The sequence below is a fragment of the Euprymna scolopes genome, chromosome 6 (genome assembly GCF_053919585.1).
Source record: "Euprymna scolopes isolate OS-2025 chromosome 6, ASM5391958v1, whole genome shotgun sequence".
Lineage (NCBI taxonomy): Eukaryota > Metazoa > Mollusca > Cephalopoda > Sepiida > Sepiolidae > Euprymna > Euprymna scolopes.
The window spans coordinates 114,275,305-114,300,304 of NC_136487.1; the positions used below are offsets into that span (position 1 = coordinate 114,275,305).

Sequence of the window (25,000 nt, forward strand, 5' to 3'; positions counted from 1 at the left end):
CTTGAGAAGGAGGGGGGAAGGGTTGTTTATTCTGGTCGTCTATGATGCAACTATTGGGAAATACTAATGAGCCCGATCATGGCACAGTTTGCAACCACCTAGAATGCCGTTTATTTGGGAGAGTTGAATTTTTCCACTCTAAAACGGACCTCATGTCTATATTGCAGTAAGAGGGGCAGGTAAATGTGGATACATTAGTCAATTATTGCATGTATAAAAATATGTTCAAATAAACGTAGTTTTATTTTTTCAGCGTATTATATATTCAATTTAAGATCCGCTTTACAGGCTGGCGCATGTTGAATAGCTTTTAGAAATTGACTTCCAAACTAACCTATATCTGCCCAGGTCTTTATTTATACCTCTTTCTCTCAAGTCCATCCTTACTTCCTCCCTCGGTTTCCTTGACGTTTCTTTGCCAACTGATCATGCTACCTCAACTGTTCTACATCTAGTTACTCTTATGCACACCTCTGTATAGTGACCAGATTTTAACCTTCCTCTAAGGTCATCACTTTCGATCAAGGGAAGAGTTTATCAGACGTGTACGCAGTGTGATGATGTATGAAAGTGAAACTTGGCCAGTGAAGGTTGAAGGCATGCGTTGCATGGAGAGAAAGGATATGAGAATGATACGATGTGTAATACGAGTCTTAAAGACAGGCTTAGTTCTGATGACCTCAGAAGATTAAATTTGAATAATAATCGAACAAGTTTTGGCGGGCATAAAACTGAAGACAGAGCCTATGCTCCAAGCCATAGAGGTGAATATGGAAACCAAAGCTGCTGAATTGCAGAAAAATATTACAAAGCATTAGACTCACTGACGCTAGTTTTTCTATTTCTTTTTCATAATTTATATCGATGGCGATTAAAAGGAAGATTAAAGCTGGACAGTATAGGAAGATTGTGCAGAACAAGAGACTTCGTTGGTTTGGTCACATGTAAAGGGATTTCATTGGTTATTGAAAAAACAAAAACAAAAGGGTCCTAAAGTTTTCTCTCCATTCTTGTATAAAATTCGTTGATACATCCATGCTTAAGGCTGGGTTCTTTGTTACAATAGTTTCTTATACTATTATTGTATTATTTTGTATTTTTATAATTTTAACTTCTACTCTGAATGTGAGCAAGTACTGAAGACGTTATCGCTATCCAGTCAAACTTCGCTCTTTTTCCACAGCTAACATCTATCCCATTGTTTGCTTACCTGAACTAACCTACAAATTACTATTTTGCAACCATCAACACTTTGTTCAGCAAATTCTAAATTTAACCTCACACACTTTTCACAATTAGTATGACACTCGCTCCTCCCTGGCAAATCTTGTTATATCGTAGTATAAAACGCACAATTAAAAAATATATATAAAGGATGGTTATTACAATATGGCTGTCAATATGCTGAAAGAAAAAAAGTTTTTTTTTTTTTGTAATAAGGGATGTGAGTAGCTAATGACAAAGTTTAAATCAAGATGAATTTCTAAACTTGGGGGTCACGGACCCTTATGTGTTTGGACAGAAAAAAAAAAAGAAAAAAAAAAAGTTTTTTTCCTTTCCTTACACAACTCCAATGAGTTTCAACTAAAAAAGTGAAATAAAAAGATGTGACTTTCCTTTCACTAATTGCTTGAAGTTTTAATCTTACCGTGGCAAAATTAACATTCTCAATTTTTGAAGAGAACCATCATAAGAAAAAAAACGGATTTGATTACAAAAAGAAATGCATGTTTGACAAAGAAAAGAAAAAAAAAAAAATACAGACAAAAAGAAAAAAAAAAAACAGAAAAAAATAAACAAATAGAAAAAACAGAAAGAAACAGACAAGAAAGAAACAGACAAGCAAACAAAGAAACAGACAAACAGAAAGAAACAAAAGAAAAACAAAAGAAACAGAAAGAAAGAAACAAAGAAAGAAACAGAAAGAAACAGAAATAAAGAAAGAAACAGAAAGAAACAGAAATAAAGAAACAGAAAGAAAGAGAAAACAAAGAAACAGAAAGAAAGAGAAAACAACGAAAGAAAAAACAAAGAAAAACAAAGAAAAAAAAAAGAAACCATAAAAGAAACAAGACACAAAACAGGAAAAGAAACAAATTAAAAACAGAAAAAGTAATAAAAAAAAACATAAAAATAAAAAAATCAAATCAAAGACAGAAAAACAGAAAACGAACAAAAGAAAAGCAAAAAAGGCTTTCGATAAAATGCAGTGAACTCTCATTCTTGATTAATAGAAAAGATTAATTTAAGTTTTTTGATTATATGACCTTTTTTAAAGGAAATTTTAATAAATAAACAAATATATTTTTTTGTAATAAACATAATTTTTTTTAAAGAAATAAATATAACTTGTTTTGATTTATAATACTCTAAAACCAAACCAAAAAAAAAAAAAAAAGTGCTTTGTTTACGTAAAAGCAAGGATTGATAATTTTGATTATTCTGATTACTGTCATCATCCTATTTTATTTGAACTGATGTTTTCATCTTCAGTGTTATTTTCACATTTCAGTCGATGTAACCCCTGACCTTCTTCTGGGTTTGTTGAACACTGGAATCTGCATAGAATTTTGAACGGAACGCTTTATTTAATCAATGGGAGTGGATTCAATGCTGCTAAGACTAAACTGGTTTCCTTCAATAATTACAAGAAACCTTCTCTGCCACCAATAGCAATGGCCAGTGACTCCCTGTACATCTTTCAAACTGCTTGGCCTAACGTTCACAGGAAACAGGAGTTGGAACAATTATATTGAAACCATTGCCAGGGCCGCTGCGAAAAAGGTAGGCTCTCTCTACCGTGCTAGAAAACTACTGACACCTGAAAGTATCCTGTACTTCTATAAGGCCACCATTCGCCCATGTATGGAGTATTGTTGTCACATTTGGGCTGGTGCATCTGCTACTAGTCTCTCGCTCCTAGACAAGGTTAAAAAAAGAGTCGCCAATCTGATAGGCCCTGAACTGGCATCTAAGCTTCAGTCTCTGTCCCATCGACGAAACGTTGCATCCCTCTGCCTTTTCTACAAGTATTTTAACGGTGAATGCTCTGACGAACTCCAGACACTTGTGCCCCCACGACGTAGACACACTCGACAAACCCAACAGGCAGCTAAATCCCACCCCCACACAGTAGAGATCCCTAGATGTAAAATATCTTTCTACTCCAGTAGTTTCTTCCCCAGAACCGCTAGACTCTGGAATTCCATTCCAGGTTCCTGCTTCCCTAACTGTACTGACATGCAGAAGTTCAAGTGCAACGTGAACCGACATCTTGCTGCCCAAATCCCAACATAGTGCCCCAGTAGTTGTTGCGCCTGATAGTAACCCCCTACACTAAAGTGGCAATGCGCCTTGTTTGGGGTGAAAATGTAATTAAAAAAAAAAAAAAAAAAAAAAAAAAAAGTACTCATTAAAAATTCAATTGTAAGTTACTATCTTCTGGAGGTTGAAGGTTCAATTCTCAGTGCAAGTGACACTCAAAATACAATTGCAAATTATTTAGGACGGCTATCCATGGCTGATGAAACAAGTGCTAGCTACTACTTGGCTTAAGGATACATGTTACTTAAGGCTCTAGATGTAGAGTTATGTAAAGAAAAAGAAAAATGAAAAAAAGATAAAATTTCCCATTACTTACGTGGAAGTTGTAATGTTGCTGGTTGACTCACTAAAGATCCTAACGATGTGGTCGCCATACAATAGTAAGTTCCTTCATGTGAATGGACACCATCTCCAACTTGAAATTCATAAATGATTAAAGATGTTCCATTAAGGGTGATCCATTGGTCATCATCCGTAATTGCCTTGTCCTCATAAAACCACTGGACAAGAGCAGTTGCCGGAGAAACTGGACACGTTAATATCACAGAACTGTTTTCAGATACAACCGTAGATGCAGGTTCGGCGAGGAACTGGATCATATCTACAACAAAAAGAAATTCACAATCAAATATCAAAACTAATTCAAAGAAAAAAAAAATTATATTGTTTAACAAGGCAACAAAAGTTAAAAAAGCACTTTTTTTTTTCGACATTGTTGTAATTTTAAAAAGCAGAAAGTTGAAAAGTTGGAGTGGAAATGGCTGAAAATTAAGAGATCCAACTCCTGACTTGATATAAAAAAAAACACTGACATCTGCAACAATTGCTGACTTATTATATAGATAAGAGTTAGTAATTATTAGGGCCGTGACAACAGCATATTCTTTTCATTGTTTTGACTCTTGAGTATATATCCGTATCCGTTAATATCTTATATGTTTTATATAGACGGATGTGGTTCTCGGTTGATTAATTGTGTCTGTGTTGGATATATACCCAAGAATGAAAATAATATTCTATTGTCACAGACCTAATAATTATGCAAAATAAGAACCTGCTTTTGTTAGAATTTTCCAGATAGTTTACGTAAAATGCTAAAAAGTGACAAAACACCGAGCCAATGCAATTGCAACATCCAACGTCATTTACAAAAAAATTTGCTATCATTTGTTTATTTTAAAAAATAAATATTTATCTTAATTTGGACAAAAAACTCGTAAAAATAGAAAAAAATCATAAAATTATATTTATTCATGAAACTTACCTTATAATGAGTATTTTTTTTTTATTTGAATTTTAATTTTCTTAAAAATTATTCATTGTATTTTCTTCGTAACAACAAAATTGTTTTAATTTTCCAATCAATTTTTCATTGAATTATCTTCGTAATAAAAGATCTTTTATTGAAAATCAACCAATGTTTACAAAAAAAAAAAAAAAAAAAAGAAAAAATCAGAAAACTTTTGTTTGCTTCTGGTATTTTATGTAAACAAGGAAAATTCTAACAATAGCACGATCCTTATTCTGCATAATTACCTAAAAATGAATTATGTGTGTCGAGGGGTGAGAGGAAAGCACCAAATTTATAATATTAAGAGGAGGTGAAAGGGAGTGAACGAATAAAGAAAAAAGGTGGGGAGGGGGAGTAAGCAGAGTAGTAGTGGATGTTGTTGCTTCTTTCAAAGTTTGATACCAGTCAAGAATTCAGAATTTAGTTGCTGCATCAAATAATTAGTTAATAAATTTTTTTTTTAATGTTTGATTTGTAAAATGAAACAATTATCGTTTTTGATGGAATGTGTGAAACACTCATGTTTAACCAATCAATCGTCTGTTTATCTCATTGAAGGCTATGCATCTTCTAGTAAATGGGACAATTCCAAAAGTTTTTTGATTTCAATACAATTACTGATTCCAATTCTTTTAAATAATTTTTTTTTATATATAAAATCCTATGTAATGTCTAGTTCATAGACATGGGAACCCCAAATCAAAGAAGAACAGATGTCAAAGTGTGAGTCATGAAAATCTTTAAATGCACTAATTATATATATATATATATATATATATATATATATATATATATATATATATATATATATAGTATTCTTCGGTCTTGGAGACTATGAAGGTGTGCATGATAAGGAACATCATAATTCATTTCTAACTAATTCAATTCAAATCAATACCAAGCCTTTTTAAAATGTTTAAAGTTTCTTCTCTCACATCTTGTGAGGTTTGTTAATGCTGGGGCATTGGACAAAAGCCCATCAGTATAAAATAATTTAATTTTTAATTAGCAATGATGTTTGTATTTTTCTTGACAAAAATGTTTTATTCAATTTTTAAATATTTTTCAGAACTTTGTAAATCTTAAAAGTTAATTGAGGAATTTATGCAAGATTTCATTTTTTTTTATGTTAGTCAAATAAATTAACATTGTATTTTGATGTTATAATCTACAGATTTTAGTTTTACAGATAGTAAAAAAATAAATAAATATTAATCATTAGTAGCAGCAATGGAAAATTCATGTTAAAAGAAAATTGTCATTTCAGATTCTGATTAATCGTTTATTTGTGCAAAAGTATTCAAGTTTGAAGTAGCAATAGCAGTAGTTTTGCTTTTTTATTGATTAATTTTGTTTCATTGATTTTAAATAATGAATAAGAATTAAATTGCACAGCGACAGGGCTTTTAAATTATGGAGAGAGGAAATTATTTGATAAGTACATCAATGAAGATTTTGTGTACATGTGTGTAATATTCATGACATTTTTTTGTAAACATTTATTAAGCTGATAAATTGAGCACATTAAGAGATTAAATTGAAGATTCAAAGGTTCTCTCCCTTTAAAACATTAGAACACTGAATCTCATTACTTATGTTTACATTTAAAAATACAAGCTGTTTCTCTCCAATTTCGAAGCATGACCGTCACAATGTCCTAGTAGCAAGAGTTCAAAATACTTGGATCTGGAGTTTGAATCGTCTCACCAGCAATATGGTAAATTAGATTGACACACTGGTTTTTGTTAGATCACCAAAGTTAAGCTACACTGAGCCGGATCAGTATCAGGCGGGTGACCATTTGGGAATAGGAACTGCGTGTAGGAGACATCAATACCTCCCTGCAAGAATTGCAAAAACTAACGTCATCATTTTCTCTGATTAGGATATACAAGCAACTAGTGACTGCTATGAATTCGATATTCCCATGACACCTCCTTCAGGGGAAGCCAGTTCAACCTGCCTAGGATGAATGCTGCTGGCAATACAGTAAAGTTATTCATACTGATGAGTATAAGGTAATATGAAACAAGTCTATGGATATTAAATCATATTTACGCATGTAAATGAATAACAGCAAATAAAGTACAAAAAAGCAAAGAGAAATGAAAGGTGTGGATATGTGATGATTTTCGATTTTTAAAAAATCTATTTGTTATTGCTTTCACGCCAGCATAATGGAAAATAGGTTGAAAATAGTTGTAAAGTACTTTTTACATCTCGTATTTTAAAGAAACATTAAATATCTTGAAATTTTTAAATTTCTGTAAAGTTCAGATATGTAATGACTTCTAAGAAAAAAAAATTGTTATTTGATTACAACCACTCTCCCAAAAAACATGTTTACAAGAACCCCCCCCTCCAAAAAACATTATTTGTTTACAAGAAACACCCCCCCAAAACATTTGTTTACAACCCCCCACCCAAATATTATTTGCTTACAAAAAAAACAAAAACAAAAAAACAATTTGGTCACAAAATCCCCAAAATATTTGCCCCCCACCAAAAAAAAAGAAGCATTATTTGTTTACAAAATGCCCAAAAAACAAAAACATTGTTATTTGTTTACAAAAAAAAACAAAAAAAAACAAAAACAAATTGATTTGACAAGATTGAAGAAATTCATTAAAAAAAAAAAAAAGTCTACGATTATTTTTTTTTTAAATCATGCCGTAACAAAATTTTCAGATCATTTCTTGTGTGGCTAATGTATGTTTCCTCACCTTTACACAAATTACACATCGTTTCATTTTTATTCAATTTAATTCTTTTAATAAGTGCCACAACATAAGGATCATTTGGTAAAAAAAATAATTCTAACAAAATTACTCGCATGCAATGACGGATCAATACATACACATATACACATGAAATATATATAACGCAATGTGTGTGTGTGTGTGTGTGTGTGTGTGTGTGTGTGTGTGTGTGCAATGCTGGTGTGTTAGAAAGGTTAGTGAATGCTACACAAAAACTAAAAGTGTATTCTGATGTAAAATTAATTGGGAAAGACAAGTGTTTCAGAATCTCCAAGTAGTGCACCCTTAAGCGGGGGGGGGGGGGGGTATGATGGTATAAACCCCTTAAAACTTCAAATATACCATTTTTTTTTTTAATGAAATTAAAATCGTATGTGTAACATTTTCTGGGGAAGACAATGGAAGTGGTCCCAAATCTCTATGATGTTCTCTTTGTGCCGGATATCTTTGTGCCCCCACCTCTAAGTGACCTTTTGGAAATGGAACTTTAAAACTTCAAAGACTTGGTTTTCATAAAATTGAAACCATAAGTTTAAGACACTATTTCAAAGTGTCTTCCAATATTTCAACTTCTAGCTATAATTGAGGGGAGGGGTGAAACCAGAGGTGGGAAAGTAAAAATAAAAAAAGTAATATAGTTTTATGAACATAGTGAAAAATTACATAGTAGTGATTCTCATTTGATCCCGAGCAACGTCGGGTCTTCCTGTTATTTAATTCATTAAAATGTGTTAAATAACTATTTGTAAAACGTACAGATAACAAAATACAAAAAGCAACTACAAAGAGAAAAAAAATCTAAGGTCTGGATATGTGGCGACATGGTTAGTAGTAGTAGTAGTAGTAGTATCCGAGTAAATTTTAAGGTGTGTTTCATGTTTAAAAAAGAAAATTAAGAGTTATCTTTGTAAAAACGAAACATGAAATAGAATCTTAATTGTATTGAACGTCTTTTAAAGTACCTCGTATGTACGTTTAAACATTGTAACTATCTGACGTTGCCCGGGAGACTAGAATTTGTCGTATTATTTGGATTAATTGGAACTACTGTTCCCATCTTGATGTAACCTCTGATTTTCTCAGTGGAAGGCCAAAGAAAACATGGGGAAAAATAAAAGGGTCTGGATGAAAAAGGGATGAATTAAAACCTGACCAGAGATAAGTTACTTTAAAAATCAATTTCTTAAAGCTGGTCAACACATGACAGCATATTAAACACACATTAAACTGAATATAATGATAATGAAGTATTTTTATTAGCCAATTAAAACAAACAGCGATTTTCTAAGTATTTAGTATTGGTCAGATCGAATGTGTAGTCAATGAAATTGATTGGAATTTCTTTTTATGTAGAGAACACAAACTGAAAATTTCCAGCTGGCCAGGCAAAATCAAATATTGATGTAATGCTATAGTGATCTAACTACAAGAATCCAACTGACTTTTTTTTTAATGTAAAACTAACAGGTAACACCCGGTATTACCCGGTCATAAAATATGCTTAAATATGATATTTAAAGTAATGCAGATTTTGTATTTATTATTATAGTGTCAATTCTCTATTGATTACTTCATATTATATTAATATATAGTGGGAATTTCAAAAGTAAAAAACAATTAAAAAAAAAAAATGACCTGAGTATCATCAGTTAGAATTGAAACTGAAGCCAAAATTTATAGCGCTCCAGCGTGAGACGTTACCGAATCAGTCATTGCAGTTGTATTAGAAATAGCTAAAAATAAACTAAGACTAACATACAAATGTACATATATTTGTGCATGTGTAGAAGTTTAAGTTGACTTACGCTTTCCAAGTTCTTATTTCTTTAAATTTTAACCTCTTAGCAACAGTTTTAATCAGGTAAAAACTCATAAAATGTGGCCACAAAATATGCAATCATATGAGCTGCCTCACGCCTATCTGTGATCTTCCATCTCGGAGAAGATACACTTTGAAAAATCGAGACAGACAGACATAGTAAGTTTTATGAGATAACATTTAAATTCAAATATTGCACAGGTAAAAACTGATTCAAAGTTTGAAGTGAGGTAATTTGAAAAATAAAAATATTTTGATCTAACTAATGACAAAGGCAAATTTTGTCTTTTTTAATAATAAAACTGTGGATAGAATTTAAAAAAAAAAAAAAAATTGCCCTCTTCCTCTTGTGTTTGATGAAATTGTTTCTTTATGTGACTATGATACAAAATATATTTAATTTGGGCCTACTTATTATAAAGAGGGGTGCATTTTTTTCACGTCTGATTGTAAATCAGATGTGAAAAAAATGCACCCCTCTTTTTTTCACATCTGATTGTAAATCAGATGTGAAAAAAATGCACCCCTCTTTATAATAAGTGCCAATTTTATGTTAGGCATGTTAATCTGTGTGTAGAGAACAAAACTTTTCTTAAAAAAAAACTCAAAAATACTCCAATGATTTTCAAGTAAAAAAGTTCAACTTAGTCATTTATCTATCTATCTTTATATAAAAGTGGCCTTGTTTATATCTACCAAACTCCTGCCAATTTTTGGCCTACATACTTGAAATTTGATACAGAGGAGATTTGGACTAGTGCAACAAAGTCGATTTGGTTTTTTGGCCGGTAAAAATGGCTGCTAAGAGGTCAAAATTGAAAACGAAAAAAATTGAAACTTAGCAGGTGTAAATCGACTAAACATATTTTTACACATGCACAAATATACATTTATATCTTATTATTGTCTTTACATCAATGCACTCCAAGTACAGTATAACAATCAATAGAGTATTGGCTCTATAATAAATATGAAATCTGCATAAATTAAAATATATTTAGCATATTTTACGACCGGACAACACCAGGTGACTTGCTAATGGTTTTTTATAAAGCACTCTCCGAAAGAATATTAAACTTGGCACAGTCTGTTGTACTTATTTAGCAAGCTTTTGATTTTAAGTTAAATTTTCATGTTTATAATAAACTGACAAGAAGACCTGACGTTATCCGGGATTAAATGATCAACAAATGTTTCACACTCCCATATATTTATTGTCATTGAAATCAGATAAACCGCCTATTTTTTAATGAAACTGATTGATTGGCTGCTCTAGTTGGGGACCCATCGCAGTGTACCTAGAGGAAACTTCACATGCCTCCTCGCAATGACTTAGTCCACGATATATTGTAGTCTACATTGCACTGTAGAGAACCTACTGTTGAGTTTATAAAATTATTTTTTTATATATATAATTGAATTAAAGTTGATAGAATAGTAGAAATCGTCCACAACCGTTTCGTTACACAAGTTCCACAATGTGGCTCAACACAGCACACATTTTCACACTGACTCGATAGACTCAAATATAAATATACACACTAAAAAGTTGTTTGTCTACTCTTTTGTATTTGATATTTTCTGTCTATACATCAATGGACTCCAAGTGTTTTGCTACAAATCACAAGCGTTTCATTCTCTGGGTTAATTTGAGGCCCAACAAACACTGAAGTCATAATTGAAAGTCATCCAAGTGTAACAAGGCCCAATAATGTGAACAGTGAGCCCAAGCTTGGTTATCAATTTAAAATATCAATTATTACCTTCTAAATTGGAATAGCTTTCAAACGAACAAACTGAAATATGTAACTATTTTCTCTTAAGGTACTAAACCCCTATTCCCCATACATTTAGAGAGAATGAAAGTTCATAAAGGAATGGAACTTTTTTTTTTTTTTTTTTTTTTTGTTGTTAGCAGACGTCAATTTTTAAAAAGAAATTTCCAGCACAAAGTATACCAACTTAATTTGAAATAAGTTACATTTTATTGGATCTGTTCCCCTCCCAACCGGAAATAAAAATATAGTACCCCCCCCCCCCGCCCCCAAGATGCATAAAATCTGACTGCAAAAAGAGCACATAATTTTTTACCTAAGTTTTATGAAAATAGTCTTAAAAATAAATAGTGGAGAGATTACTGAATTTCACAAAATGATGAAGTCTGTATTTTGGCCCACTTATTTTTTTTTTTTTTATAAGGATTTAACGACTAGTGGGGGGGGGGCGGCCTTGCTCAATTATAAAACATGCTTAAATACGTTTTAATTCATGCAGATTTCGTATTTATTATTAGAGCCAAATCTCTCTCTCATGTTAGTGGTCTGGCAAGGGCACAGAAAAACAACCGAAGTAGCAAAACCTGCCTGCAGGACACTATAAACATGCGGACAAGTTTGCACATATTTTATTGATTTGAAAATATAGGTTCATAAAATTTTAACCATAGAATAGTATTATAATCGTCAACAAGCCTGCAAATTTTCATGTAGTTTTTTCTCATAGAATCAAAGGTATGAGCATTTCAATATTCAATTTGACTATGAGTATAGCTATATACATAATATATATATATATATAGATATACCACCATTTTAGGCAATTTTATAAGTTCCAAATCTCAGTGATTTTAACAAATGAAGGCTCGTTGGAAAGCTAATGACTTGAATGTGTAGTGGGCTATGTGACATTTGCCCTTAAGGTGATACATTAAGGGGATCATCCATCATCCAGAGCTTATTTTTGGCATTTTTTACAGCCATAAAATGTTTCAATCATAGTCATTTGTTTCCTTAGTTTTGAACATAAATTAAAAAATATTTGATATTTCTCCAAAACCTCTGGCCTTGATGGAGGAGAGACTAAAACTTGCTGTTATGGTTTCAAATAATCTGAAATAACAGCAAGGGGAGACTCGATTTCAAATATATTTCCCCTCTTTGGTTTTCATACATAAAATAAATTTCACAATGTATAAGGATTATTTGATACTGGATATATTCATAATTGTATCCTATTCCAAAAGAGGGGGAGATGTAATATGAGAAATATTTGGAATCAAGTCTCCCCTTGATGCTATTTCAGATCATTTGAAATCATAGCAGCAAGTTTTAGCCTCCCCTCCATCAAGGCCAGAGGTTTTGGAGAAATATATATAAGTACTGATTTAAAAGAAGAAAAAAGATGACTTTGGTGCCATCAGCTACAATTGAAACCAAAACACTTAGTACTCCAGTCGAGTTCCCTACCGTCTGAACTGTCAACAAAGATAAGAAAGATCTAAAATCAAACAATTTTAAGCTATGAATGAATTTGTGAATCCACAGAAGAAAATAGAAATATGTCGGCAAGTTGAATTCAACTTGCCGACATTTCTGTACGCGTTATTCATCCATTGAAACAAAGATTTTCTTTATCCTTGGCGTATGATCACTATTTCCTGTTAATTTCAGTGTTATGTGATCAGTAGTTTACGAGCTTATTGGTTAAATATTTTCAGACACACACACACACAAACTTATATATATATATATATATATATATATATATATATATATAAATGTTGAAGGAAACAACAAATTTTGGTATTTTAAATAATTTTAATCTATTATTTTAATTGTTTATGACACAGCTGGCATCTTAATGGCTTTTCACACACAATTTGGTGCCATTCTGATCAATAGTCTTTGAGCCAAAACGAGTGAGTAGCAGTATTAACACCTACAACTCATTCGATCACCTTCACCACTTAAAAGTTTGGTAAAATTCTCTTGTATTCCAAACCAATTTTTTTTTTTTTTTGTCATTATCTAAAAATGTTTAATATAACCAAATCGATATTTGCAAATCAAACATTTTTATCTGTCTTCAGACGGATATTCTAATTTATTAAAAGAAAAGAGTTGGTGCCTTGATAGAATTTAAACCAAACCAAACCGACGTTTGCCGAACTAAACCTAAAACTTAGATTAAGATTAAAAAAAAAAAAACAATTCTGTAGAAGGACCAAAACTTTATATTTAAAAAATTATCGTTTTGTCTTAAAGGTTTGGCTACACAATTTCAAGCATATTTGCTTTTTAGTCAATAATATTTTCTGAATTTTTGAGATGAGGATTGACATATGATTTCCATTAGTCAGACTGCTGTTCTCATCTTCAGTGCTATTTTCACAACGTTTCTGTCGATGTAACCGCCGACCTTCACCAGGTATACCTTGTTGAATTCTAAAATCTTCACAGAATTTTGAACAGAACCCTTTATTTAATATTGTTCTGTCAGTCATGGCAGAGTAGAAGTTCTAAATTGTATTTTTGAGTGTCACCCGTACTGAGGATTGAATCTTCAACCTCCAGAAGAGTATAACTTACATCAAGTACTTTATCCATTATGCTACAAGTCCTTGTGAAAGATTTCAGAGTTCGACAAGATACACCTGAAGAAGGTCGGAAATTATATCGGCCGAAACGTTGTTCAAACAGCACCCAAGATGAGAAAAATAGTCTGAATAATAAGAATATAAACATTACTTAAATCTAGTGCCAAGGAGAAGCCAGACCAATAATCTGAGTGGAAAGAAGTGCTGTTACTTTATAGATTTTCTTCTAGATTAGTTACTCTAGCAAGACTTTAGAGTCTATTCACCCTACTATTTAACACATAGCTGAAAGAATATATGGATTGATACCTTTCTCAATGGAATTAGTGAAAGCAGGTGATGCAGTAGATAACAGCAATTCACCAAATCTAATAATCCTGAGAAGGGTACTAGGCTAATTGCACTGAAGAGCTGTAATATAGCAAAACAATCTGTGAATGATTATATGTATATTAGTATAATTTTATTCATACAACCATTATTGCCTAAAGATGCATGTAACAGTGATTTCTTTCGAATACCAATGTCATTGGGATGAAATCTTCCAATGGACTACTAATAGGGTTCATTGAAAGACACTGGAGTTTCATTGGATTTACATCTCGGAAATTGCAACAATACAATTATAATATATATACGTGTCTGTGTGTCTGTCTGTATGTGTGTGTGTGTGTGTACATTTCCCTACGCAATAACTGTCAATTTTTAGTCTACAGACTCGAAATTTGATATATATGGTACTGAGATTTGGGAAAATCTATGTGATCGGTTTTCAGCCAAAAATTTGGCTGTTAAGGGGTCAAAGTTCAACGATTTGACATTTGAGAACTCTACCAAACTCCTCCGACAATTTTGGCTCTAAACACTTGAAATTTAATATATAGGATCTAACTTGATTTGAGCCCAAAACAATAAATGTTAAGGGGTCATAATAGGGGTCAAAGTTAAAAAAAATTGACCGTTTTTTTTTTTGCTCAGCATACACCTCTAAACACCCGGGCAACGCCGACCACCTATGCTAGTATATATATATATATATATATATATATATAGTCTTGGAAGTTTTTTTTTAACCTTTATGTATATTACAGCTTGGCCAATAAACAGACAAACATGCAATATATATATATATATATATATATATATATATAAAATCAGTACCTGTTGTGCAAACAGCTCCTCTTACCATACTCATCTTTCAAAGATGTTCTTTTTAGCCTCAAGTCAAATATGCAAAATCTAAAGGAAGGGTGTTTATTATTATTATTATTATTATTATTATTATCATTATTAAAAAAAAAATACGTGGTTACTGCATTCTTATTAAGGATTGCAACTAAATATATAGGGGAGATGATCTTGCCTAATCTGATAATCTGGTGTTGTCTATCCATTTATTATCAAGGAGTATCTATGTAATTTTCAGATGAGCGCATAGCTGGAAGGAGGAAGGGCGAGGGCTGGGTGTACTAAAAACCCAGAAACCCGGCCTGCCTGAAAGGAGTTTATAATTGCAGGTGCGGCCTATCTGCAGGCATTTACCTTCCCCCTCCCACATCCACCCATTTATAATAGTATAGGGTGTGAGCTACACACCGATCATTATGTCCACTCCGTGCCCCTCCCGTACCCTTCACCCAAGAATCTACATACCTGAATGAAAGAGATTCAAGAGGTGCATGGATCAGAAGTAAGAACAGCCAATCAAGCTCAGGTTTCAAGTTCTTTATTCTTTGCCTTGATGGTAATTATATTTATCAATTTTACTTGCAACTTGCCACAAAAGAAGGAAATGTGGGAGGGAAGGAGAAGGAGATGTGCGAAAATCCTTTCTGTAGACAACATTAAATTATTTAACACAAATTCCTTACACATATAAGATTTTTTTTTTTAATTAATGCAATGTTTAACTTTAGTTAAGAGCAGAACAAACACAGGATAACGTGATATGCTGGTCCACACTTTTGATGGCTACAATTAACTGAACACAAGTTGCTATTTTACCTATAGCCAGAGGGAGAAGGGAGATTTGAAGGTTCATATTTTTCCCCAACGGAAAGAGTAAGCAGCCAATGGGGAGAAAAGAAGAAGAAAAAAAAGAACTGATATCGATATGGACCTACCCCACGCCCACATACTGAGCCTGGTCAGTACTAAATGGGTGACCATTTGGGAAGACTGGGTGCTAACTATACGTAACAAAATTATTGCTTGATTTCTGGCAACAGACGATGCGATTCATCAGCCAGAATATAACTGTTGCGATCCAATAAATCTGGATGGATAAATTCAGTGAGAAATTTAAAAAAAAAAAAAAAAAAAAAATTGTTTTTATCATAAAAAAATTTGAAAAAAAGTCAAATAAAAATATAGCAAACAATATATTTCATACATTGCAAATATAAAGCAATATAAAAATTCATATAGTGATGGATGCCCCAAAATAACTAATTTTCTCCATCGCTTCTGAATATTAGCCTAGTTTAATAATAATCCCTACCTGCATTTATTTTTGAAAATCAGACTTATAATAACGAATGGCCCAAATAACCGGTAAATGATAAAGTCTATCCATATCTAATATATCAATTGTATTTACGTGTTGATGAAACAGCCAAAAGCAAAGACATACAGATTTCAAAAGGTCTAGATGAAAAAGTGTTGTAAATGAGTTTATTAAACTGTATAAGCTGTCAATTTATATTTATAGTTTATGACTGTGACTTGTGTTTGCAGAAATGCCAGTAGCCAAGCAGCCATGGCCAAATTTAGTTCACCTGCAATAAGTTTGTGTAGCAGTTAATAACATTATATTGTGATTGACATAGGTTCATGTGGCCAGTTCAATCTAAGCAATGGTTGTGTTTTGGTTCTTGCTTAAACAAATGCAGAACAAGTGCTCAGCTCCTTAGGAAAACATTTGGTTGAAGTATGATATTGGCAATCAATCGAAATTGACCATATTGATAGAATCAATCAGTACTCTGTATTTCAAGCAATAAACATTAAATATTTTAGAGTTTCTCTGTTACTGTTGCTGGAACAGGGGTTCCATAAACCAAATATTTTTCTTAGTTTTTCCTGAACACTAGACCAATATTATAATGGGTATGCAGTAACAGTGGGGATATAGGAATAGAATATGAATTATAGATTCGACACTAAAACCGATGTTCATAAATGCAATAAATAAAACAAAGAAAAAAATGAATGTAGAGAAGACATTAGAAGCAAAAACGAAGAAGGGCAGCGTAAAAATGAAGTGAAAAAAACCCCCCAAAACTAGGATAAGATATTGGGAGTTTAAGATCATAAAACTAGGATAAGAGCATATGATATTGTTACTGCTAATACTGAGGTTAGCTATTCATTTGAGCCTACGTATAGAGCAACTAATTAACATAGAAAAGCAAGTGTTTGAAGTTTGGCAGGTTTGGATAACTGTATAAAGCATGGTATCGTTTTGAAGCTCGACCCTTCGGACGACAAATATCGAAAAATTGGCCAAAAACATTAATTCCTTCACCCTCAACTGGGCACTTTTCTACAAGGGGGGGGTCCCTTTTTTTTGCCAATATTTTTTAAAGTCTTCCCCTTTTTTCGATTGACTAGCCTTAACTTAAAACTTTGCCACTTCCAGTTTGGCAATGGATGCAACAGCAAAGACATCACTTTTTTTTTTCACATTCTTTTCTTTCTTTGCAGTACGGGTTCGAGCCTGCCTGCCTACTACCATGTTTTTTTTTTTTTTTTTTTTTTTTTTTTTTCTCAACACACAACGCTGGGTACCCAGGCTAGTATAATCTATAAAATAAAGTTAATCTTTTTTTTCATTTTTTTCTAATCGATATTGTTGTGGTCCATATGACAAGTTGTTATTTAAAAGAAAACAAAATATATTGAACAGAAAAACAAATAAAACAAATAAAGAATGTAGGTATACGTCGGTCCGACTGCCAGGTGTGCATGACTTGTCCATAACCTGTATGCTAGTTCATTATTATGTGTAGGGTGGGCACAACAACAGATAGCTTCTAATAGAATTTTCCACTACTCTAACCGTATATGGAAAACACTGATTTTAGCATTTTTCATAGATCTGCATCTGAATATCGCTACAATGACATTAAGTAGTCCATATACTTGTATAACACTCTGCATATTAATTTACCTGATATTGTTCCGCGTGATACCCCCCCCCCCCCCCCCGACTCCGCTCACTTCCCTAACTCACGGATAACATCAAAGAGGGGGTTTGCTTTAAACGCCATCAAGAGCCATAATGGAATCGAATAAAATCCAAGATGAATTGTTTCAGCAACTCATAGAAGCATAGCAGAGATCGACAGGAAAATGTACTTGAGTGAGAAGGACAAACAACCTAGTAGTCTGTAGTCTGCCATTTGAAATCGAAACAAATTTTTTTTGTCACAAACCTCATTACGTGTTAGACACATCTCATATGAAAGCATTCAAAAGCCGCTATTTATGGCAGCAACTTAAAATTTGTTTTTATTTCAATGTTTGTGTTTTTCTCCTTTCCAAACTAACATTCTAACAACCGCCAGAACCAGTTTCATTAATGAAATTGATCAAAACAGTCTCTGAAGGGGCTAAAACGGCTCCTTCAGAAGGAAGTTCCTAGGGAATATCAAATTCATGAGCAGCCTCCAGTCGCATGTATATCCTGGTCAGGAGAGATAACATACAGTGCTTGGTGGTTATCTATTTGATATTACTGTCCAGACTTAATACCACTTCGGTGATATAACGAGAAACAGTGCATGAATGTGATTATACTTCTGTTACAAATGGACACATCCATTGGCTGTATGTGAAAATGAATCGATATGGCACTGACATTTCATCTTGGCCAGACTTTGGTTCCATATTATACCAAACCGCCTCTTGAGGTGAAATTTGACTTCTTGTTGCCACAGCTTTTATAGTACAATGGTGTCTCTCTATAATCCCATTGCCTCTGGTATGCAGCTTCAAAATATTGCCTAACATTCCACTTTGCACATAGCTCTGAAAAAATTTCTGAGCGAAAGGACATACCATTATCAACTAGCACATCTTCTACCATTAACACTTTCCATAAACACTTCCTCAACAATTTTCTAAACTTCTGCCATTTTCATTCTTCACCATATTGCTGACCGCCGAGGCCCACAGTCCATCATAGCCAGATATGGTTCGTGTTGATAATGAGTGATGTCGATGGCCAGTCACCTCCAATTTTCTGCCACATGTAATTCCTCTTTTTCGTGTTTAGCCGGCGCAGGGTCAATGGATTGGCATTCCCTACATTGCTCCACCAACTCACAGACATCTTTCATCGTAATGTGCCGATTCACCTTTTTCGCTGAGTATAAAGTTTGTTCTTTTCCAAAGTCATGCATCTTATGCAGGTCATTTAGCTCACTGGAGCCACGGCCTCCTTTTTTGCTTAGCCAAGCCTTCTTCACTCTGCTCAATCCATTTGCTTTATTCTTCTGTGTTGGAACCAAGGTAACAGTTACCTTCAGTCCAAATTCTCGGATTTAGTCTCAAAGTGCTCCAAGTCGATGCTTTATAAGCATCTCTGCTGCTCCTTTTGTCTTGATTCGCGTATACCCAGACATCTCCGATTTAATCCATGATGCTACTGTTGCCGAGTCTGTTCTAACATACACCACTTGTAACCCCCATTTTAAAACCCAATTGATGCCCTTCATAGCATCGAGCTCAGCAACATTGATATGGGCATTATCGTCTTTTTTGCATAACCAAGCAGCATCTTCAACAGTTGCACCTTCTATTTCTAATAATACCCCTAATGCCAGGTTGCTGGCATTGCTCCATATCACCCCTCCATAGCTCCTGTTTATATGCCATTCTCCCTTCACCGGGTTCACGTTTTTCACTTCTGCAATGACTTCTTGTATTATGAGCAGCACTCCTCGGTCAATCACATCCTCCCATCGATCCATACCTGTCTGCCTCTTAATAAAGCTGCATGCTGTTAGCAACCATGCAGCTATAGAGTAATGGGTAACAAACTTTCCGCATATTGAAAAAAAGCTCTCTTTTGGTCAGGCCCTCCCTAGCTTCAGGGATCTCATTTCCTCATCCAAATATCAACTTTTCTGCCTTATTCTGCTGTAATCTCAGTCCCAAAACCGTTCCGTTTTCCAATAATTTGGATAATTTAGCCGGCGGTCCATATGTTTTTACAGGATTTCTCACCCTTTTTGCAAATATCACGGTCTCATCTACCAGCACATCATCACTGTTGATAGTGATTACTATCTGGGGCAACAAGACCTCACACGACATCTCAGAATCAAAAGGGTGACTATTGGCGTAATAGCACTCCTTTACTCATTTCCCTAAAGCACAAAACACTCCCTGCTAATGTGCCCAACCTGGCCACACCGAAAAAGATAATGCCTGGTCATGGCTTTTTACAGTCTCTTAGCAGGTGGGGTCCTTGACATCTGAAACATTTACCGGTAAATTCATGCCTTTGTCCTCCCACCAACTGTTCCTCTCGGCTGGGATTGTTTGCCATAGAGACTGCAACTGTTTCCAGTTCACCAGGATGTTTTGCCAACACCCTGGCATGCCTCAAAATTTCTACCTCCATGGTTTCAATCTGTCATTCGCTGCAGCTCCATGAAAATGCAGTCAGGAAAACCACTCATGACAGTCAGCTTAACGGTTTTCTTAAGGCTGTGCCCCATATATCCAGCCAATTCTGCTAAACACCTTATTTCCGCTGCATACACATCCACTGATTCTCCAGTTCAGGCAACTTTCTTGCGCTTATTGTATGCCTCAAAAACACTCTCTGAAAATGCAGTCTTTAATTTATTCCCGATATTCAGCAATCGTCTGGTCTGTTTCTCCTATTTCCAGGTAGACTGCGAGCATATTCCTTTCAAATACATTGGAATCAACGTTGCTACGCCTTCGATCTTTTGAAGCTTTGCAACTAGCTTCAGCTTGTTAAGCCAGGTAATCACATTTCCTTCTCCAGTAAATGGCCTGATAATGTCGCTGCTTAGCCTTATTTGGTTGCCCATTTTTGCCAAAATAGCTTGTAAATTCCTCCTGGCCCTGATGTCCAAAATAAAAAAAAAATAAAAGAAAAACCTTTCCCACCACTCTGCTGTCTAATTTTTTCCAATTGCAGAACAACTTTTTGCTCACAAGACTCGCTCCTGTCACCAAATCCTAAATCGTCGAATCTCTATAAAAATAAGGCTTTTATACTATAATCAGCAGCATCTCATTTGCATAAAGCGATCAGTTGGATTAGCATAAAACCGGAAAGGCAGCCATTTTGTTTTTTTGCTTTTTGTCTGCATGGAACCATGTAAAAACGGATGTGTACTGATTTTTTTTTAATGCGTTTTAATTATAAAATTAATATGTCAAGTCAACTGTGAGTATAATTTTTTTTTCCAGTACTTTATCATCGATATGCTACACCCAATTTTATCTGAGCACAATCTTCTGCAAGATTTATGATATGTCAACATAATTTGATATTAAAAAAATCTATATAATGATACTAGCAAAGATACCCATGCTCTGCGCAGGTCTTTGCTGTATGCTCAACTACCCACTTTGCAGACACACTTGCAGTAAGTGGATGGTGTAATAGTAACTATTGCTTAAGGTATTAAAAAATTTTTTTAACTTCCTCCTGAAGTAACTGAAATCCAACTACGTACTTTAAAGCAATTAGGTTATACCAAAGTTTACACTTAATTGAAACAATTTCAAAGAATCACAATGGTTAACATTTGTCTATTATCACAAACACATTTTTTATCAAAGATATAGCAAAGATATCCGCGCCTCGCACAGAAAATTTGTTGTGCACTCGGGTCAAAGTCAAGAAATACAGTGCAATAAATTTTGGCCTAAGTTAGGGACCACTATCATGCCAGATTTCATCAAGATTAGTTGAAGGGGTGGGGGAGGGTGATCTGATTCAAATTTACAAAGAAGTTGGCCGTCGCCATGGTGGCGAACTCCAACTTTGCGTGCACCATCCCTAGGTGGGGGAGTTTATGAAGAACTGCACCAAATAAGACCTTAACCTTAAACCATTACCTTGGAAAATAGTGTGCAACATCCCTAGGTAAGGGACCATCATCATGCAAGGTTTGTTCATGATTGGTCCAGTGGTGTGGGCTGTAGGAGAGTCATACACACAGGCACACACGAACGCTACTACTTATATATATATATATATATATATATATATGAGGCTATAGCAATTTCATTTTCATACGTACATTATAATACCTTTTCAAAAATGGGATATCCTGCTGTCGTTTCTGATGGAGATGTAAAAGGGTTCTCTGCACGTGAAAGTCTTATTGGCAGGAGGTGCGCAATCTCCAACCACACCTCTCCTGAGTCGACATTGTTAAATACCAGTGGCAAGTGAAGTGTACAAGATGACTACAAACAAATGCCGAGATAAACAGAGAGCACATACAGCGCCTGGAATTCCCAAATCATCACCCATCTGGTACTAACCAGGCTTACTGTTGCTTAACTTCGGGAGACCTGACGAGAACCGGTGTGTCAAGGTGATTATGCCTTACTATTATGCTGTACGATGAAAAAAATGTTTAAATATTACGTAAGGATTGATCAAATAGTATATGATTTGTCCTCATAAAGCCTTTCTCCTCTAACATTATCTCTAACAGTGGAGAGGCAGTATCTTTTCAGACATTATCACTAGGGCCGTGACAACAGCATATTCTTTTCGCTGTTTTGACTCTTGAGTGTATATCCGTTAATATCTTATATGTTTTTATATAGACTGATGTGGTTCTCGGTTAATTGACCGTGTCTAAGAGAGTCAAAAGAATAAAAAGAATATTCTGTTGTCACAGCCCTGATTATCACCTTCTATAGGACGAAGGTAGTGTAGTGCAGTATAGTATATGTTCTGTCTTTTTGTGCTGTTTTTCTGGCATCAATATGCAACAGAAGATTAGAACTCGGGAATTTCCACAAGTCTTGTTAGTAATTTCACAACAAAACATAAAAACTAAAATCCAAATTACAAAAAAGAAAACTGACAATCTATTTTTTTCCCCTTTCAACTGCAAAAATTCAACTCTGCTCATAAGACTCGCCCCTTCTGTCACCAAATCCTAAATCACCGAGTCTCTATAAGTCGGGCTGCAATCAGCAGCATCTCATTTGCATAAAGCGAAGTGGAGCAAAAAGAAACTTATTTAATTTTTTTAGACAAAGCATATTGTCGCTTGGATATAAGGGGGTTATTATTTGGGATTGTGTCTAACAGAGGAATTGTGGAGAGTTGAGCAGCGAGATATCTATTCACATTATATTTAAACTTCTGTAGGTTAGTACAGTCAGGGAAGCAGGAAACAGGGAATTCCAAAATCTAGCAATCTGTGGGAAGAAGCTATTCTGGCATGAATGGAAGGCTTTCTCGTATCTAGGAACCTCGATAGTGAATGGAGTGAGATTTTGCTGCTTGTCTGGTTAGTTGAGAGTATATATGCACATCGAGGGGACACAAATGCAACAAGTTCATCAGAGCACATCCCATTAAAATACTTGTAAAAGAAGCACAAAAATGCAAAATTGCAGCCATGGGACTAAGATTGGAGCTTTGTCGATAATGCCGGACTTATTAGATTTTAGACTTTTTTTGTTTTTTGGAGACAGTCTAAGAATGAGAGATCAGTGATAGATGCTCCAGCCCAGACATGACAACAAATGTATGGGCAAATTGTAGCTTCGTAAATATTTATTATGCTCTTTGGTGCGAGAAACTTTCTAGCATGGTAGGGGGAGCCGACCTTAATGTCCTCAATGAATTTGTTCAAATTCATGTTGTGAATGTTAAGATGAAGAGTTTGAATGATGAGCCTCAGGTATAGCGTTATTATCATGACAATCAGTGGTTATCTCTACATGCATTAATTGTGTATGCATATGTTTGCGTGTGTGTATGCATAGGTTTGCGTGTGTGTATGCATAGGTTTGCGTGTATGTGTGTATGCATATGTTTGCGTGTGCATATGCATATGTTTGCGTGTATGTGTGTGTATGCATATGTTTGCGTGTGTGTGTGAGTATGCATATGTTTGCGTGTGTGTGTGTATGCATATGTTTGCGTGTGTGTGTATGCATATGTTTGCGTGTGTGTGTATGCATATGTTTGCGTGTGTGTGTATGCATATGTTTGCGTGTGTGTATGCATATGTTTGCGTGTGTGTATGCATATGTTTGCGTGTGTGTATGCATATGCTTGCGTGTGTGTATGCATATGTTTGCGCGTATGTGTGTGTATGCATATGTTTGCGCGTATGTGTGTATGCATGTTTGCGCATATGTGTGTGTATGCATATGTTTGCGCATATGTGTGTGTATGCATATGTTTGCGCATATGTGTGTGTATATGCATATGTTTGTGTGTATGCATATGTTTGCGCGTATGCGTGTGTATGCATATGTTTGCGCGTATGCGTGTGTATGCATATGTTTGCACGTATGCGTGTGTATGCATATGTTTGCACGTATGCGTGTGTATGCATATGTTTGCACGTATGCGTGTGTATGCATATGTTTGCGCGTGTGCGGGTGCATGCATATGTTTGTGTGTATGCGTGTGTATGCATATGTTTGTGTGTATGCATATGTTTGCGGGTATGTGTGTGTATGCAAATGTTTATGCGTATATGCTTCTGCATTTCTGCACATGCACAGTACTCATTCCTTAAATAATTAACAAATTATGAATTCTGGAATCCTGCTGTTAGATATAAATGGTTCAAATGTGGGCTATATTTAGTTTTACACAAATGTGGTAAAAAGGGTGTGGAAGCCCCTTTGTGAAAATTCAGATCCTTCTGATTTTTATGAAATTTTAACAAATATTCGACATTAATCATCATTCTGAAACTTTAAGTTTCTTTGGAGCATTTTAAAGGTTTTAATGGTAAAGTATTAAATTTTAAAGGTTTTAATGGTAAAGTATTAAATTTTAAAGGTTTTAATGGTAAAGTATTAAATAGACAACTTCTCATTTGAAAATTCAATATCAGATTTGCATTTCATTTGACCCAATTAAATAAGACTTCCTGAATTTCAATTTCTTCTTAAGGAGCCTTAAGCCTTAGATTGTAGGCATTTTCTAGAATCAAAATCATCTAACAATGTTCGTATTGTGATTATTCAGACTACTGTCCTCATCTTTAGAGACATTTTCAGAACGTTTTGGTCGATGTAACCTTCTTCATGTATATCTTGTCAAACTCTCCAATCTTTCTATCGAACTTTAAAATCTGCATGGCATTTTGAACTGAACCCTTTATTTAATCAACAAGAGTAGCATGCTAAGTAATCGGCAATTGTATTTTGGCTGTCGCCTGCATTGAGGA

General features: G+C 34.3%; 1 protein-coding gene across 1 annotated transcript in view; it reads right to left on the reverse strand.

The window, feature by feature from the left end:
• The window catches only part of LOC145277892 (interference hedgehog-like), a 242,664-nt gene that overhangs the window by 49,844 nt on the left and 167,820 nt on the right, over positions 1-25,000 (reverse strand). Inside the window, exon 3 of the mRNA XM_080129887.1 lies at positions 3,641-3,925. Within this exon, the coding sequence (XP_079986013.1) occupies positions 3,641-3,925 (285 nt within the window). The remainder of the gene's footprint in view (positions 1-3,640; positions 3,926-25,000) is intronic.